We start from the raw sequence: 18339 nt of genomic DNA, 5'->3' as shown, positions 1-18339 counted from the left end.
TCAGCATAAGTATCATTCTTCTGGGTCATCAATTCACTCAACTTCAATGAAGACTTTGATGAAAATCAAAAGCTACGAAGCAAATAGCTAAACTCGTCAGAAAAATCTCAATATTTTTTCAAATATTGAATCAATGTTGTATTTATAGACCACTCTTTTGAGTTTTACTACCAAGACCACCTGGTTGGTACCAAGACATGAAAGGCTATATTGATTTATCTGATACAATAGTGATTATGTTCAAGTATTTGATCTACAAATTTGTGATTGGTTGCAACCTTTTCCCAAATGTATAAATACATATCTATACATCTGACAATTTGAGAGATGCTCTTATAAGAAAAGAGCAGATGATAAGGAAAGCTGTAAAGTTCCATCAGAGTTGATAAACAGCAAGAAGATTTCATATAATAGGGTTTCATCTTGGTAAAGTCGATCAACTGGTTTATCTTGGACCAAGTATAGATTGTTCACTTTACAAGTGGATCAAATCTACAAGATCACTTTGGAGTACAATTGTCTCAGTTGAGGATATGGCCAATAATTAAGTTCTTTAAAGGATCTCACAACTAGATCTGTGAAAATTATTAAATCACTTAGGAAAAGTTTAAATACTACTTGTTTCACAAAGTCTTATCAGACTTATGATATGTGAAGGCTTTGTTTTAAAGAAGTGATTGAATTTGAAAGAACATGAAAAGATGAAATTGGAATCAAGCATGAATGGTTTTCAGAAAACTAATCTTCAACTTCCCCTACATATGAACAAGATAACAAAAGACCAAATTGTATACTTGTGATCATTTATCTAGACAAGCGTCAGTTGGCTCTAGTAGTCTTTAAAGCTAAGAGCCAAAGAGCTATGCATTCAATCATCAAACCATCTGCTTACAAAACTGATGTTGAAGTGCGGTACTGTGTCTTTTTTGGGAAATGGGACATTAAAACTCACTGTCTGATTGGTAAAAAAAACAAAAAAAGCAGGTTTTGGTGTGAATCCCAAGGCTTAAGATGAGGGTGATAATATTAAATGATGAAACACACCCTCTCCAACCCGCTTACCAGTGTACAAAAAGAGTGGTGAAGAAGGAGAGGAAAAAATATCAAATGTTTGTCAGTAACAATAACCAAAATGCACATTTATCTACAACAAGACAGAAGCCATATGCATGAAGCATAAAATGTGATAGGATAAATGCCATTAACCACACAAAAAGGCTATAGCCATTAACCAAAAATAAAAGGCTGAAACACCATCAACCATATGAAGACTTATAAAGGCTAATAGTCTTGGCCATAAACAAGTCTAACAATTCCAAAACTCAGACTTACTATTTGAATATGACTTTTAAACAGACAAGCGTAACATGTCCAATTACGTGATTCTGGTTTTCTGGTAGACACAGAGCTGCATGACCACATACATATATGAGAAAAGCATCTGAAGACCATCTACCCGCACTCTTGATGTAGTCCATTGTCAATTGTACCAGAGCTGAAGCCCCACCAGACCTTAATGAATTACCGGAATATGATTTATCAAAATGAGAATAGAAATATTGAAGGAACCAGGAGAAAGATGGAGAACCCCCCCCAATGTAAGAAATGATTCAGGAGATGGAATGAAATTTGTGTCTCCTTAAATATGATTTGGTGAGACACATAGGACAAGCCACTGTGTTTTTGAAATACTAAATGATAACTGGTGTACCTAAAAACTTGGTATTGCCCTTTGAGTATGGAAGATGGTATTGAACAAATTTTTTGCAAACTGAAAATTGAAGAGCACAACATAAGATAATTTTACTCTCAGCATAGATGTTTGTTGGAGTCTGGAACTGTTAGCTCTCCCAATTGATGGAGACCCCCAAACCCCAATCCAAGCATGGCTAAGAATAATTTATTGTTGTGCGCTGATGACAATTTTTTGATGACTTCTTCAATTTGAGAGACTAATAATGCTTTCTTCCTAACCACTGGTTTTGAGAGGTTCTTTCAACAGTGATTCATTGTGTCAATCAAATCTTGAGGCCTTGATTCACAACATTTAAAAAAAGGATTTGGTTCAAATATGCGCAATACCTACTAAATAGGCTTGAACAGATCTAGGAGAAATCATTTGACTAGTATAGGAAACATACTCACATAAGTTTATACTAGTAGGAATGAAAGGTAGATGAATCTTGGTATAGAATTTTGCAAAACTTTTAAAACCACACTTGTACTTAGCTAAAGATATTTTTGCAATAGTAGAACATTGATCTTCATTTGAGATTTTCCAAAGTTCATCTAAAGATATATTCATGATAGCCACATTCTTTTTGGATTTACTCATGATGTGGTACCTAAGTAAAACTTTGATTCTGATAGATTTGCTTCTAGACCTCCAAGTCATGACACTAATTTAGGATTGAGTTGAAATAATATTACTAAGGATGCTGCTATCCTGAGAGAAAGGGCTTCTAGTTGCATCACTGTTAGTCAATCTTTTGACAAGGCAACTTGTTGGCTGAACTATTAACATCTTTTGATATGCACATGAATTTTACATCAAAAATCCTATTAGGATAGTGTGAGTTGAACAGGTTGCAAACTAATTGGGAATCTGAATGAGCGCAAATCCTCTTTGAACCATATCAATTGCATGTACTGTTGAGATACACCTTAGTATCTATTATTAAGTGTTTCAGACATTGTTAATGGACTAAAGGCCACATTACGTATGTTAACAAATTAAGCTCATTCTGCTCAAACTTTAACTCTAATATTCAACCTTAAGGTCAAACCCTAATTATCTCAAACTTATCTAGTGCTGATCCCTCCACACAGACATACTCTTTTTCCTCATCCGTTATTCTAAGGGAGGAAAAGAGTAAGTCAAATCCCTTTATACTATCACACACCTCAATTCATTCTATTAAACTAATTCTATCAATACTCTCTATCTTTTCTATTGACTCTTCTTATATAATACTAACTGTTACTATTGATTCCCTTTGTTCCTATTTCATCTGAATCATGACAGTGCTAGCTTTAGATCAAAGACCAAAAGTGTTGATCTCTTTCCTCATTTTTATCTTTGACCTGATCAAACCTTACAGGTCAGAATTGATATTAAATTGAAGCTTACCACCAAAGGCACGACATGTTAAAGCACTTCTATTGTAGCTAGAAGGGTAAGTTCTCAACTAGGTGCACATGTAACAAGACATACACAACAAGGTTGGGTGGGTCAAAAGATACAGAGAGAGGAACAAAAATTTCCCCTTGCTCTACCAATCTTTTTCCTTGCACCTCAGTCGTAGAGATAGAGCATCCAAGCTCTTCAAGTTGTTTAAGCATAATTTTTTTTCAGTTTTAGCGTTCCTCATAATCACTTACAAGCGCAACAGCAAGAACACCAATCTGCAAGATAAACCTAGAGACTTTCTACCCCACAATCTTCATACCTTATCTATAATCTTCAAACTCTGATTCTTATCAATGAACTCTGGATCTTCTCTCTCATCTCTAAATTCAGTCACCATAACACAATACGTACCACAGTTATCAGACATCCCCATCATCGGAATAAACTATGGACAGCGAACAATTTCAAGATCAGATCGACAAAACCTTAAGGAAAGAGCAAGGGCAAGAGAAAGGGAAAGGAGTGGAAAATGAGGAGAATGCAAGGAATGAGCAAGAAGAACAAGAAGCAGGAGGAGTTGGAGCAGAACAAGACGGAGACAACTTAGTACCCGGAACAAGTGGAAGAGAGAAAACACCCCCAACCACTAGAAAATCTAAACGGAAAAAAGCCGCCCCCAAACCATTCCCACCTCCTGCAACAACCAAACCAAAACCAGTAGGCCCGATACGCATTAAGAAACCAAAAACAACCTTGAACAACCAAGCAGAAGAGGCCCCACCGCAAGAGGCTATTGGTACTCAATTGAAACCCAAGGAAGCTCCAACTAAACGTCAAGGAGGAAAGAATCCTCCAGCTCAATACCCTGCTGAAATCATAATTGATGACAATCAAGAAGAAGCAACGTCAGAAGAAGACGATGAAGATGACGGTGGAGTTGCAGAAGTCAATGTATGGAATGATACAAGTAGGAATGATAACCGCCCCCAAGCATGAACTGTGGGGGGAATACTCCTAGGAGATATTGAAGAAGGTTAGTTGGAGACTCACAGTTTCAGAATCGAAAAACAATTTCCTTCATCCTACCCTCCTATCACATTCCTACCCCAAGCAAATAGACCACGTCTAGCACAAAATACCTCTACCCCCCCAATAAAACTTATCCTTCCCTAGGGAAATGCCTCTAAAGGAGATGAACATACCCCCCCAAAAAACAAAAAGGGGGCCAGGAAGACAAATAGAGTCAGCTTGAGATAGAGAACCTGCCAAAATTCCAAATCCCAAAGGGAAAAAAAAAGAAAAAAGAAGAGATAAAATTGGAAACGAACCGAAAGCCTGTGTGCAAATGATTCTCACAACAGTAGGAAACAACCAAATGGCAACTACTCCTTCTGCGACCAATAGCGTAACTCTACGCCTAGAGGAAGCAATCGAGAAAGCCTTCAAAGACAAAGATCGTCAAACCTATGATCGTCTAAGCGCAGAGAAACAAGCCTGGTTGACCTTCTTAGAAAAAGGAAACGACAAAACAGCTCCTGATATGTCAGAAAAAACCTCCAAGTCATCGACAGAGAGGAAAACGATGAAAGTCCAGAAGGGCGAAATGATCACCAACCACTTAAATGCACTCTCACCTTACGGGGACACTGCGTTGAAAGAATTTAGTCGTTAAATCCCCTTGTCTATCTTCGATCACGCATGGCTCCGTCAAGACATGCCTTTGTCTTGAATGAATCGTCCTGTACAAAAACTAAAGACACTGACTCAACGGCGTACAATGGTTCTCCAATTCTTAGCAAATGGCGGACCACAGTCGCACAGTGGCATCGCCAAAAGGATCTGTTCCTACATTACCTCGCTCGTTATAAACAAATGGAAGTCCTTCCCGTCATGAAAGCCCATTTCGAGAAAGTTCTAGACATCCAAAACAAAAATGATGGTTGTTGGGTATTAGCATACCGCTATGATCTCATGATGCGACAGACCTACTTGGTATTCAAAGTGGGTGAAGATGGTACTTCCATGGCGGATATTAGTATACGCAACCCAAGGATCCAGCCACTCGCTGAAAGATACACCCTTTGCTACAACGATGACATGTTTCTCGATAACCCGTACGCCTTGAACGGAACCAAACACTTCATTGACCCGCTCAACGGCTCCAATTGGGAAGGTAGAACAACCAAATGGGATGATCCTAGCCGAACAGACACTAAAGAGGAGAAGTTGGAACCAACAAGATCAACACAATCAGTGTGATCAACTCTCTGGTCGCAGAATAGACACGAATCACATGAGCACCCCACCTATCAGTCAACCCCACAAGCCTACCACCAGTACGCCCAACCAGTGGTTAATCACCAACAACCATACTTCCAACATCAACAAGCTGATCAACCAGCTATGAGAATAAACCCAAACTTTAAAGGAAAGAAAGAAAATTTCAATCCTTACTACAAGAAAGACGGAAACAGAGGAGGAAGAGGTGGAGCCAAGAGAGGTGGTTCAGGGAACGGTGGGAATTGAAACAGACCTCAAGGAGAAGGGGGAAGTGGGAGTCAAGGCGGCTCAAGTTCGCAAGCAAGCAGACCAAACACATCAGGTGATGCAAGCCAAAAGTTGTGAGTATTATAGAATCCACCACGCCGACCTGAAATGACTAGAGAAATGCAAATTGCTTGAATATGTGCCCCTCCAGAGAGAACCCCCCCCAGCTCCCCCGAGAGATATGAGAGACAAAAATGACTGGGACCCACTTGCCCGTTTCCTCATAAGACCATCATCTGATACAGAAACCGATGAAAGGTTTCCTATAGACCCTCCTGAACCTGAACCTATCCAAAGACCTGTCCAACCAGGCAGATGGCCAAAGGAAGCCCAGTGCAAATTAAACATTGCTGAATGCAAAGAGTTGATGGTCGAACTCGATCTTGTCGAAGAATGGGGTGATGTACTGGTCAGTCTAAAAGAAGGATTTGACCAGGGCATCCCTGATCATACCATAGAAGGACTCCCTTGGTATACCCCGGCCAACCAGACATCAGCTCTACTGGTAGGAGATAAAATCGAGAAAACAATAAAAAAAGAAAAAACCAAGGGGAAACTTTACCCGCCATTCACACACCAAGAAGTCCACAACCACTTTGGCTTCTTTCAATCCAACCCTATGGGGAGTGTGACTAATAACAATGGTAAACAACCTTTCATTCCCACAACACAAAGCTGAAATACCAGTAAGTAATTTCCAAAAAAAAAAAGAGGGAAAGGGGGAAGAAGGACGGAAATAGACACTGACATCTCAACTTCTCCACATTAGTCAGTGAATTCATTTGTAGATAAAGATGAATTCATGACAATGTGGGACGATTTCAAAATCCTAGCAGATTTCTTGAGGAGATCAGACAGGAAGTGGCAACTAGCACTTTTCGACTGGCTGAAAGCGTATAGGCAAATCCCTGCACACCCATCTCAATAGAGGTACCTCCTAATCCTTGACTTCTACAACCGACTGTGGGTCGACACAAGGGTGGGTTTTGGAGGCGTGGCAGGTTGCGGCAGGTTGCGGCACGTTCGGTTGTGCGGCGGACACATGGAAAGACATCATGCAGAAAGCCCTTGGCATCCCCAAGATCTTCAGGTGGGTGGACAAGAACTTAATCCTAAGAGAAGTGGGATCAGAATTCAAAATGGAATCAGTTCTTCATCTGAGCGCCAGAATGGGAGTCAAATTGAACCATACCAAATACTCCGACTTTGCCGATGAGCAGAAATACCTCGGCTTTATATGGAATGGAATAGAAAAAACAGTCAGATTACCCCAAGAAAAACTAGAGATACGAATCTTACAAGTAAAAGTGTTGCTCAATGGAGAGAAATGGAAGAAAAAACCCGTAGAAAAACTAGTTGGACAACTATGCCACCTTACCTACATCATGCCAGACATGAAATGCTACATGAAAGAGCTCTACGGTTGGAAAGGTGCCTGGAGGAACAGCAAAGCACGCAGAGGAATCACGCAGTCAGTACAAGACAACCTCGAAGAATGGCTAGAGGTACTGACCAGTTTTGACCACATGAGGATAATTCCCAACCTCGACCCAGAAGATATAAAATGGGTTGGAGACACCTCAACGTCATACGGAATTGGGATATTAGTAGGGTCCAATTGGGCACGTTTCAAACTGCTCCCAGGGTGGGATGACGTTGACAAAGATCAAACCAAGAGAAACATTGCTTGGCTCAAAACAGTCGCAGTACGACTGGGACTACTAGTGGTTCTGAAACTGATGCATTTGAAAGGGAGGTGTTTCGTAGTTTGGACCAATAATACAACTACTGAAGCGGCAATCAGAAACACACAATCCAAAGACCAAGCAGTCAATAATGAGTGGAAAAATATTCAAAAACTCCTAACTACAAACCAGTGCTCCATTAAACAAGAACGAGTGACCTCAGGGGATAACAACACAGACGCCCTTTCAAGAGGAATCAAAACCAATCTGTTTTGGTTTGAAGAAGTCAAGATCCAACTCCCCGTAGACCTATTGCGCTTCCTAATACAATGTTGAAATGGAGGGTACCAACAAGAACGATCAAATAAATCTGAAGAAAATCCACAGCTTCATTAGCAACCAATACGGAGTAGTGAAGTTGGATGTAAACCCGGTACAGAGATTGATGGTCCTAGGGGGCAGCTGGTTGCAGGACACACTGATCCTATATAATTTGGCAATCACAAAATACATGATCTTCAGGAAAGAAAATGCAAAAGAAAGACACCAACTCTTACCAGCTAATGCCATCGACATCCTACATTTCATCCAATGGTCCTGTCCAAAAGTAGAAGGAGAGCTGAAAACCAATCACGAGATCAAGCCGAGTACAATCAAAACCTACCTGTCCGTTCTGAAAGCCTGGCACCTGCTCCACCACCTCCAATTCCCTGACATCGAACCAAAAGAAGTGAATTTGGCGCTAAAAGCAGCAAAACTACTAGACGCGAAGTCAAAAACAAAACCCTCAAAACGACCACTCTGAATTAAACACTTAGCAAGCTTACTTTGTAACCTAGAGAGGAAAGACAAGCCATCCAAACTAGCGGTCACAGTTGCGCTGGTAGACTTCTGGGGCATGGCCTGTCTTGGTGAACTGACTACGCTCAGTGAAACAAAAAGAATCAGAATTGAAGATGTCAAAATAACTCCAGATGAACAAATCATGACTATAGACCTAAGGGAAGCCAAAACGGCGAAGCCCGGGGAAGTTCAACAACTTACCTTATGAAGACATCAATCAATACTGGACCCAGTCGGAGCAGTCGAACGACTCCTACGCCAACATATAGCAAACGGTTCATACACAGATAACCAGCTCTTTACCTACGGTCAAAAAGACGAAGGTGGAGGTACAAGCTTAACTAAGAATGGTATAATGGTGTTACTACGCAAATTATGGAAGAAGGATGGCTATGAAGGACTTACAGGCCATTCTTTCCAAGTAGGAGGGGCTTCCTTCCTTTGGAACAAAGGGGTCCCTTTACCCCAAATCATAAGTAAAGGCAGGTGGAAATCACGTGCTTACGAGAGATACCTTTGGAAGTTTCATGAAGAAGAATTAGAAGAAGATAGGAACTGGTTGAAAAAGATGGAAATTCGAAAGAAATGAATGAGAAGGAGAATCATATGTAATCAAACTCTAATTGAGAAGATCATGAACTGAACCTTGTTACCCTTTGGGTACGCAAGACCTTGAGAGACATATGTGACAGAAAATTTAAGTTCACCAAGATGACCGGACTGACAACAACAATACAGGGGGGATCTGCAGGTTTTTCAGCCATACAGAAGCCTTGTGGCACCTGCAAGAGTAGGCCTAGTGAGCTTGGGGCTCTTTGATGCCCCAAGGCATGGTAGGCTAGGTCAACGCTCTCCGGTACCCCTTTCAGGCACTTTACGCAGTTTGGAGCACGGAACAGACCAAAGGTCAGACCCCGCAGGGCCTCAGAAGTAGGCCCCCAAGGAGACCCCGGTACCGTTCTGTGCTTGAGACACCCCCCCACACTATTCTCAACTTAGGAAATCCTAGGTTAGGATAGCATAAGGCTGAGAACTGGATATATGTAGTTAACACTTGTAAACTAGATGTATCTGAAACTAAGAGCTTGTTTGCCTAGCACTTACCCATATAGCAGAGATAGAAGAGTTTCTATTATTTTCTTTCTTATCTAACTTATTATCTTTTCTATAATCATCTTGCTTTTTATTATGATTGTATAGGTTAGTGTCATCAGGTAGGTATTGTGACAAGAGGTGCAGGAGTTCACCTCTAGAACATTGTCACACTCACAGGCATTCAGGTTTTTGTTGCTTTCCACGTACTACCCCCAACAATATGTTGCAAGTTGGAGGTGGAAGAACAGAATAACAACCTAACCAAGGAACTGGCTCCCAGATCCAATCCCCAAGATACATGCATCAGTTAAACAGACTGAATTAGCATCCTGCAAAGTCCATCTCATAGAATTGAAAAATTGAACTCCTTCTGCCTCATTTAAGTAATTTAAACACCATCTTAAATTATTTTGATTCTCTTTGTTCAAAGGAATTTGAAGATATTTTTCATACTTCCCTCCTATCTTCTCATATAAACTTTGCACAGCATACCTACCCCATGACGTCAATGTACATGCCCATGAAGCATGACCTCGAAGCTCCTGCCACTCTTTTGAAGAATGCTGAGGACAAGATATGAAACTTTCTACCACTTGAAGTAATTTCAATTTCTTTTTGGAGTAGATACATAATCATCTCCTGAATCAACCATGTGTCCTATAATTTTGATCACTGTACCAAATATTTGCTTTTTCGAAAGCCAAGGGATACCAAGCATATCAAATAGAGTCAAAAGTCTAGCTTGTGGAATCAGAATCTTTCTGCCTATAAAATTGATGAAATCCTTCCTGTAACAAACTCCCCAAACATTGTCCATCATATTGTTCATTTTCTTGATAGTGAAGACAAACTCAGCTACCCAAAGAACTAAAGACAACACCACACCATATATGAGGTGCTGCTCAAGAACCAAATGTCAGGTTATGATCTATTCTTTTCTTATCCTTAATTCTCATTATTTGACAAAGCTGATACTGAAGGTGGAGAGGGATTATTCTAAATCCTGTTTCTACATTGGACTTCAATAACACAAGTTCTGATTCCTCTTTCTTCATGTTGATTAAATAAGTAATAAAAAATTGATGTAAGTAACCACACTGTTGTCCTTATCTATCAAGTCATTTGGAGATGGTCTTCCTACACTCATGTTGGAACAAACCCGCATACCTACCAAATCTTTTTTAGAATTCATCAAAAGCGGAATGACCTTCATGCCTGAATGTAGTGTTGTGAACTCTTATGAACAGCCTTTGTTGATTTCTTCTTGACACTGAACCTCCAATATGTCCTTGAAATTTTCACAAAAAGCATGGTTTGGACCATCTACCACCTCAGATGATGGTAAAGATGAACTAGACCAAAAACCTAAGTGTAATCCTTTTAGAACTGAATCAATGAATTGCCTATTAGGATGATTAATCGACAAAGTTTCCGAAACATCAACTTTGATTGGTGTATTGATCTTAAATAAGAAATGGGATTGATTAAGCGCATAAGCTGCATTGACATCTTTTTATAAAGATGGAGCATCTGAAAATGGTCTCGTGTGAATACTCAACTTGATGGCTGGAGAACATCCTTTGTCTCTTACTCCATCCCAAATGTAGCCTTGTAAAACTCTATGTGAAGAACTCTCATCTATTATCATCTCTTCAAACTTCCTTGATGAACTGAATGAACTCAAATGTCAGTAATTATTCTTATCTTAAATGATTTTTTATCTCTTTCAGGTATGCTCAACTCCTGGGTGCTCTTTCCAACATCCTTCAACATTCTGTTAAAATGTATATCACGTTTCAATTAGTATTTCTGAATAGATGTCCTAACTCTTCTAGTGAAATGAATCTAGAAGAAATTGAATATAAAAACTACCAACAACACATCAATATTGTCTTGGACATTTACTACCTATCTTACAATGCCTGAGATTCCAAGCAAAAAAATGCTGCTCTTCCTCTCATAAACTCCTTGTATCCTCAACTAAACATTACCATTGTTCTTTTCTTTTTTTTCTTTCTTATACTTCTTTTTTCTTTCTGTCATTACTTTTTCTTGATGTTTTGCTTGTATTTTGAAATTACTAGAGAAAATGCGGGCATGACCGCCATAGTTTGCTCAAACCCAATGATCAACTCAACTCTTTGTGAAAAGTTTTGTACAAGTATTTGTTACTTGTTCCACACAAGAATCTCAATATCCTCAACAAATGCTACTCGACACTTACCGTGCTTGAAGTTGTATATAGTTTTTTTTTGTTTTTCTTTACAACTATACACAGAAACTATAAAGTGGGTAATTTACGCTTTTGCCAACACCGGGATCAGATACCAATAGCGCATGATGAGCAAAGTATGCATCAGGTCCTCGAAGCTAGATATTTTGGGGCCCGAATATGCATTTTGTTCACCGTAAAAAAACAAACAAGAAAGTATACAACTATAAACATGCAACTATACGACTTTCAGGTGTGTTTAGTTTTTTGTACAGGCAAATCACAAAAGCTTGACCATCTTCGCTCGCCAAACTCGAGCAAATTGGCGGGGAAGTTGTGACAAGGTCTTGTGATTTGACTGTACATAGTTTTTTTCGTTTTTTTTTCAAAAATAAACAGGACTTTGCCAGCTGGTTGCCAAACAGCATAAATCTATGTCGTAGCAGACCGGTTGTTTCGATAAATTCGGTAACAAAGGAGTAGTTTTCATTAACATTTCTTTAACCTTGGCCTTCAAACTGGAGATTTCCTCAAGTTTGAACAAGGCCGTGAAGATAATTAGCGTGGTTAGAGGTGACGATCAAAGAACGTAGGGAAGACTACGTATGACGAGCGTTACGAATGGAAAGCCACGGCCGCGCCTGCATTAATTTGACCTTTCCTTCGAGGTTTCAAGGACATGATTAGTAGTAGGATTTCTCCTATAAAACCTCTTTCATTCGACCACAAAAGTTCCTCTTCATCCTATCCTATCCAAACTCATTCCAACTTCAATTTATATCATAGTCGTATAGTCGTATATATATACAAATATCAATTTTTGATTCGAGATAACTATATTGTATAAAATTATCTTCCCTAAATCAACAATTGTTCTGTAACTTTTTTCATCCTCGATTTCATATACAAAAGCACTTCCACCCGCCCAAAATGATGTCTTATATCACACCTCGTTTCATCACGCTTGCTTTAATCATCACCATGTTATTTGCAGGGTATAACGGAGTTCCGTGTTCAAACAGTTTGGAAACGGAGGGAGTAAGGCAATCCATTGAGGAAGGATCACCTTCAAGAAACACTCCATCTTTTACTCCTGTAAGTTTTTTTTTGTGTCTTCCAGAACCAACATATCACAGATATTATTCTTCTTACTAATTATTCTATCATTTTGTCACAAATCATTTTAAGCTTCGAGAGGCCAAGCCAGTCCGAATGGAACGTCGAATGTTGCAAGGACCGCCCGGTGGTGGAATGAAGAAAGGACTAGGTGGTGGATCATGAAAAGCTCGTCAAATGGATTTCATTTTCAATCAAGTTCATCAGGATGGAATGATTGTTTTTTGTTTTGTGAAATTCTCTTTTTTTTAAAAAATTTGTTAAATAGACCAATCAATGTACAAAGTCTGAATAGAGTAAAGATAAGAAGAGAATCCTCATTAGTTTTGTAACCCATCCTTATCAAAAGCCCCCCAAAGAACAAACTTGACTCCCTTGCTGAGCTGTATCAAACTGGAAGAGCTTGTAGCGTTTCCCCAAAGACATTGATACAAACAATCGATATCTTTAATAAATCATGACTATTCTTTCTTGCTGCCTATAGTGCGAGGTCCTGAAAAGAAGGCAATTTACAAGGGGGTTTTGCCATGGTCAAATTCCACTAAAAATGTTATCTTCTCCAAACAAGAGAAAGAGTATGTGAATGACATCATGAACAGATAAAACCTGATAGACTTTGATCTGACAGCCATGGATTTTCTCTCAGAGACTCCAAATGTCAAATTGTGTGGGAGGAGATAGATTTTTTGAAAATTGTTCCAAAAGTTCATGTACTGAAAGCCCTTAACCAACCCATTCCACAATGAAGTCAAGTGCTACCCAATGGGATCAAGTTCAAGACCTTACATCAATCATGGAAGATATCACTGGCTCATAAAGGAAATCATGGGACATTGGCTGGATCACTTATGTCAGAGGATGGTATTCACACAACAAGCTAGTCAGATTTGAGAGACACTTGTGAATCATGATATAGCACATGTTATGAGCCATCTACAAGGCTACTTGTATTTTGGTTGTACTGTACTTCTTGCATCCTTAGATGCTGGCTCAAGAATGGCCTGTGTATTCCCATGTTACAATCCAAATATCTCAACAAGGGAACTCTACCTATCTTACAATGCCTGAGATCCCAAGCAAAAAAATGCTGCTCTTCCTCTCATAAACTCCTTGTATCCTCAACTCCCAACCGATTCTTGTATACATAGGTATGGTTGTAGTACAACGGAGAATTCTGATTTCTTGAAGTAGCTGGCTCACATTGACTAGGTCTTGGCAGAGATGAACCTTGGTATGGTTTTGCGCTCAAAGATGCTTCTGGATGACAAGTTTCATAAGCTCTTGTCATATACTTTATTGATAAAGTTGAGAGAGATTTGTGATCAAAATTGCTGAATGATAGATTCTCACAAGCTGCAAAATGATATTGGAGTGCTGCATCAAAACTTGCCACACAATACCAGTCCACTTTTGAACCATCTGACATAAACTAAGATTTAATGAAATGCACATATTTTGTAAAAGATTTGTAACAACTTGGAAATGCTTCTAGCTTGATATGTTCTTGGAAGGATGTCAAAATAGTAATGCCATTCTTGCACGTCCATGAGTTTTTCAGAGCGGGATATGGTTTGCAAAGAAAGATTTTTGTCACTACCATCCAATGTACGAGGAGCTGTATGACCTTTCTGTTTTGCCAAATACTCTCCTTTGATAGGTTATAGATCAATGTATTTACCTTCCAACAGTTCTTTCATGAGAGTTTTAGAAAAATCTGATGGTCTAACACTTCTATTAAATCTTTTAGCCGCCAAAGGTAAGTTTGATGCATAACCTTTCTTAGTGTGAGCAAATCTAACTGCCCCGGGAGTATAAGACATCTACAAATAAGAACCTGATTTGGCTCTAGAAAACCAATCAAACCTTTTTGAATTGTTCTGCAGTTTTTTTGCCCAAGTCTAAAGAGTCATCAGAGTTGACATCTGTTCTGTGTTTCTTGGAATGTTTTTGACTAGATCTACTTTTACTAGATGAAGGAGGAGGAGACATAGATCTTTGAGATCTACCTTTATCTTTTTCATTTTCTGCATCCAATAAGTTATGGGCTCTTTGAGCCATATCAATTTCTTTTTGGGTGAGGATAAGAACCTGAGGAGATTTTTTCCGGTTTCCAGGACAAAATCTTCTGGAAACTGGATTAGATACCTGGCCTAGTTGTTGTTGGCCCTTCATTTTTATGAACACTTTGATCATTATCTTTCTCCATTTCAATAAGGTGGATGCAAACATGGACCATTGACAGTATCAGTTTGGTGAATCACTTTGGCAAAAAGAGATCACATTTTTGCCATAGTTTTTTGTTGGATCCCTCACTAGATTCATATTCAGTGGTAAGGGATTCCAATTTATCCACCACAGTTTTTGCAGCTTCACAGTTGAATGAACCATCCTTGCTCATTTGATATTTATTAGAGAAATTGATTTTTTGAGAGAAATTGCTAATTTTTAGGTAAACTTGATGGTTTTTATCACCTTTAGTTTTGAAAAAATTCAAATCAACTTCAAATGATTGTATAATTATGGCATTCAAACCTGTGCAAAAAATTTGCAAGACCAACCTGCAAGATCCGTGCAAGATTTCTTGCACGGATCATGCTTAATTAATTTTTTCACAACCCTGCTTGAAAAAACTGCGCAAGCTGGATCATTTGGCCTCAAAGCAGGGAAGCCTAGGTTAACATACATAAGTCTTAAGTCTGCAAGTTCCGTGCAAGTTCTATGTAAGATGTTAAAAGAACTTGCAGAGAACTATCACAAAAATTGCAAATTTCTTGCACAGGTTTGAACACCATAAATACCTTGATAGCAAACAAGAATAATTGATATCAATGATTGTGAACACTATGGGAAATTTGCAAAAGAATGTGGTGATCAACAGCTATGATGTCATAGATGATAGCTGTGGATCAAGAGATGTATAGAAAATAACCCGACCCGTATCCCAACTCTCCCATTCCGTTACCAACATCAAGCAATCATATCAGGGGTTGGTCATAATTGATGATCCATGGGTACTTCACAAACTGGATAATTAACACCTCAATCAAATACAATCCCAGAACGTTTGCCTCAGACACTTTCTTTGTATGTATCAAAACAAATTCAAATCTCACACAAAGAAACCTCAGACCACGCAACCCAAACCAAAGAAACCTACAAATCCAATACTCTACATTCATATTTCCTCCACACACACATACAAAAAAACCTCATTCAATCCCAACCTCCTGATCATTTCAAACTTATCTACACTCCAAGTGTTTTCCTTCATAAGTTGAGTTTTATATATCTTAATAATTCGAAAAAAACCTTCTACAAAACATATTTGTATTATAAATGAATTTTCAAAAAAAAAGATATATATATATATATAAATAGAAAAATATCAAAAAACAAATTCATCATGTAAAATGATGATGAAAAATCAAAATCTAAATCGAATTATCTATCCCATATATAAAAAAAACTTAACTCATAAAGCTGATGACCCACCGAAATAAACCCCTCAACAAAACAAAAAAGAAAACTTGCCAAACGGATCAAAAAAAGAAATACACAATATATATATATATATAGATAAAAAAAGGAGTTGATCAAAAAGAAAAAACAGGTGATAATACGTCCTTAAGCCGAAAAGAAACAGATTAAGTTTCATTCTGTTTTCTCTTTAGATTCAGTTGTAGTAAGTTCTTCATCATCTGTATCTCCTTCTTCTCTTACATCTGCTATATTTCCTACCCATAACATTCGATAAACGATCCTCTATGAATCACATCATCGAAAAAAAAAGAAAAAGACCGAATCATCAGTAATCACGACCAAACCTCCAAAAAAAGAGTCATAAACTTACCCAAATCAAATAATACCTAATGAAACCCCCAAAAACCAAATCAAACATCAGATCACATTCCAAATCTTAATCCAAAAGGATTTATAAAACTTGATTTAGATACATACCAAAACAAATTAAGGAATTGTAACATCATAATCGGACCAAAGATTTGCCATTTCATCCAACCCACTAAATAAACTTCATCCTTCGGACTCCATTTCTTAGCCATCATCGGTACATACTCATCATACTCTTGATAAACCGAATAAAGGATTCGTAAGTTTTGCCAATGACGAAAGTATCTGATATCCACAAGAACCCGATCCGAAAGAGAAAAGTGATTTGATTTAATCCTTTTTGTGCGGTTTTCTTGGGATGGAAAAGGTTCAGGGGGGTTTGGATTGATCGAAGAGTTTACTTACGTCCATACACAGAGAAAGATTCCGAAACTGACTTCTGATGTGTGTTGATACTTTGTATAATTTATACATTTTGAAATCTAAGAAACCAAAAAAAAATCAAATTCCAAAAAAATCAGCCACACATAAATGAAGATCCACAAGATTAAAGTGTGTGATTTAAGATCCGATTTCGAAAAGATGGAGAAATACTCACAGCCAAGAATGTATCCGAAATATCCATACTGACAAAGATAGCAGTTCCAATCATAGTAACTATGAACCGGAGTTTGTAAAGAATAAAAGGTTTCCTTGGTTAGCTTGCAACCCTTACGGAAGAAGAAAAAGTATCAAAAGTGAAACTCACGATTAGTAACATAGGACCAACCCACAAGCCACAAAGTCACAAAATGCTAAAAAAGAGAGACGTCCATCAACCCCAAATCCGAATCCAAATCCAATCCAAAAATTGAAAAAACTCACATGGATCACCAATTCAACAAAATCACTTCTAGGTTTCTCAATCCTTAAAGAAAGCAAAAGCATTTGTTGTAACCAATAAGAGAACTGAAGTAAATAATAAGTTTTCACACTAGGTTCCATTCGATAATGAGGATAAGATTTCCAAAACTCTGTTGTATCGTACCACCAAGTCGGTTGTTTTGACATTACCAGCTAATCAAGATTCGAAGAAGAAAAGAAAAAGACATGATTGTCAGCAAAGAACAAGATCTTTTGAAGATACCAAAAAAAAGCTTACTAATCCGATGATGGTAGATGATCCCCAGTAAAATGCAGCATACCCTTGTTCAATAAACCTTTGTTGTTTAGTTCCTCGAAGTCCAATCCACATAGCATAAGGTTTAATCACAAATTCCGTGACGGTTTGACGAATAAAAGAAAACACAATGATATAGAACCCTAAGAAATATAAATCAAGGGTTCCTTTACCATACCGATGATAGGCTTCTGATGAGTTTAATGGTAATGGATATGAAATCATTATAAACGGTCTGATTGGGTTTTCGGGAATGTTTAGTGAACTTTTAAAGATTTCAAAGATACACCAAAGTCCTAAGAAAATCAAAATCATTCGAAACGAAGTCCCTAAACAAACAGCAAAAACAAGACTGAATGAGTTTTTTTTGGGTTGGCTTGATCAATTGAGAAAAGTTTGAGATTCTTGTGGAAGGTTTACCAGGATGTCTCATCCAACGCATCGTACGTAAATCATGCCAAAACCCTTTACTAGCTTCTTCCCAAGACTGAACCTGAGGAGTTTGATGAATTTTTTTCGTTCCATCAGTAGTAGTAGTAGTAGGAGAAGTTGAAGTTGAATGAGAAGTGATTGAATTAGCCGGAGATAAAAGTTGAGTTTGATCAAAGTTAGTAGCTGAGAATTGATGATCTGGTGCAGGTAGGTTGGTAACGTGTTGAAAGACTAATTGGATGGAAGAGGCTCGATGTCTTGGTTGTTTGAA

At 38.3% G+C, this 18339-nt stretch overlaps 2 protein-coding genes across 2 annotated transcripts; one reads left to right on the top strand and one right to left on the bottom strand.

Annotated features, from left to right (window-relative positions):
• Window positions 1-3577: 3577 nt before the first annotated feature.
• On the top strand, window positions 3578-4126 carry MELLADRAFT_68686 (uncharacterized protein; the record flags this gene model as incomplete). Its single annotated transcript, XM_007417347.1, has 1 exon — window positions 3578-4126. The coding sequence occupies one exon, from the start codon at window positions 3578-3580 to the stop codon at window positions 4124-4126; it is 549 nt and encodes a 182-aa protein (XP_007417409.1).
• A 12455-nt stretch (window positions 4127-16581) lies between these two features.
• On the bottom strand, window positions 16582-18108 carry MELLADRAFT_26073 (uncharacterized protein; the record flags this gene model as incomplete). The annotated part of the gene is made up of 7 exons (XM_007417339.1): window positions 16582-16762; window positions 16883-16959; window positions 17076-17134; window positions 17226-17271; window positions 17342-17533; window positions 17619-17965; window positions 18057-18108. Coding segments are annotated over 7 exons (954 nt in total), but the record flags the coding sequence as incomplete, so codon positions are not given.
• Between the last annotated feature and the right edge of the window lie 231 nt (window positions 18109-18339).

Source organism: Melampsora larici-populina (assembly GCF_000204055.1).
Source record: "Melampsora larici-populina 98AG31 unplaced genomic scaffold MELLAscaffold_72, whole genome shotgun sequence".
Classification (NCBI taxonomy): domain Eukaryota; kingdom Fungi; phylum Basidiomycota; class Pucciniomycetes; order Pucciniales; family Melampsoraceae; genus Melampsora; species Melampsora laricis-populina.
This window is presented reverse-complemented; position numbering and strand designations above follow the sequence as displayed.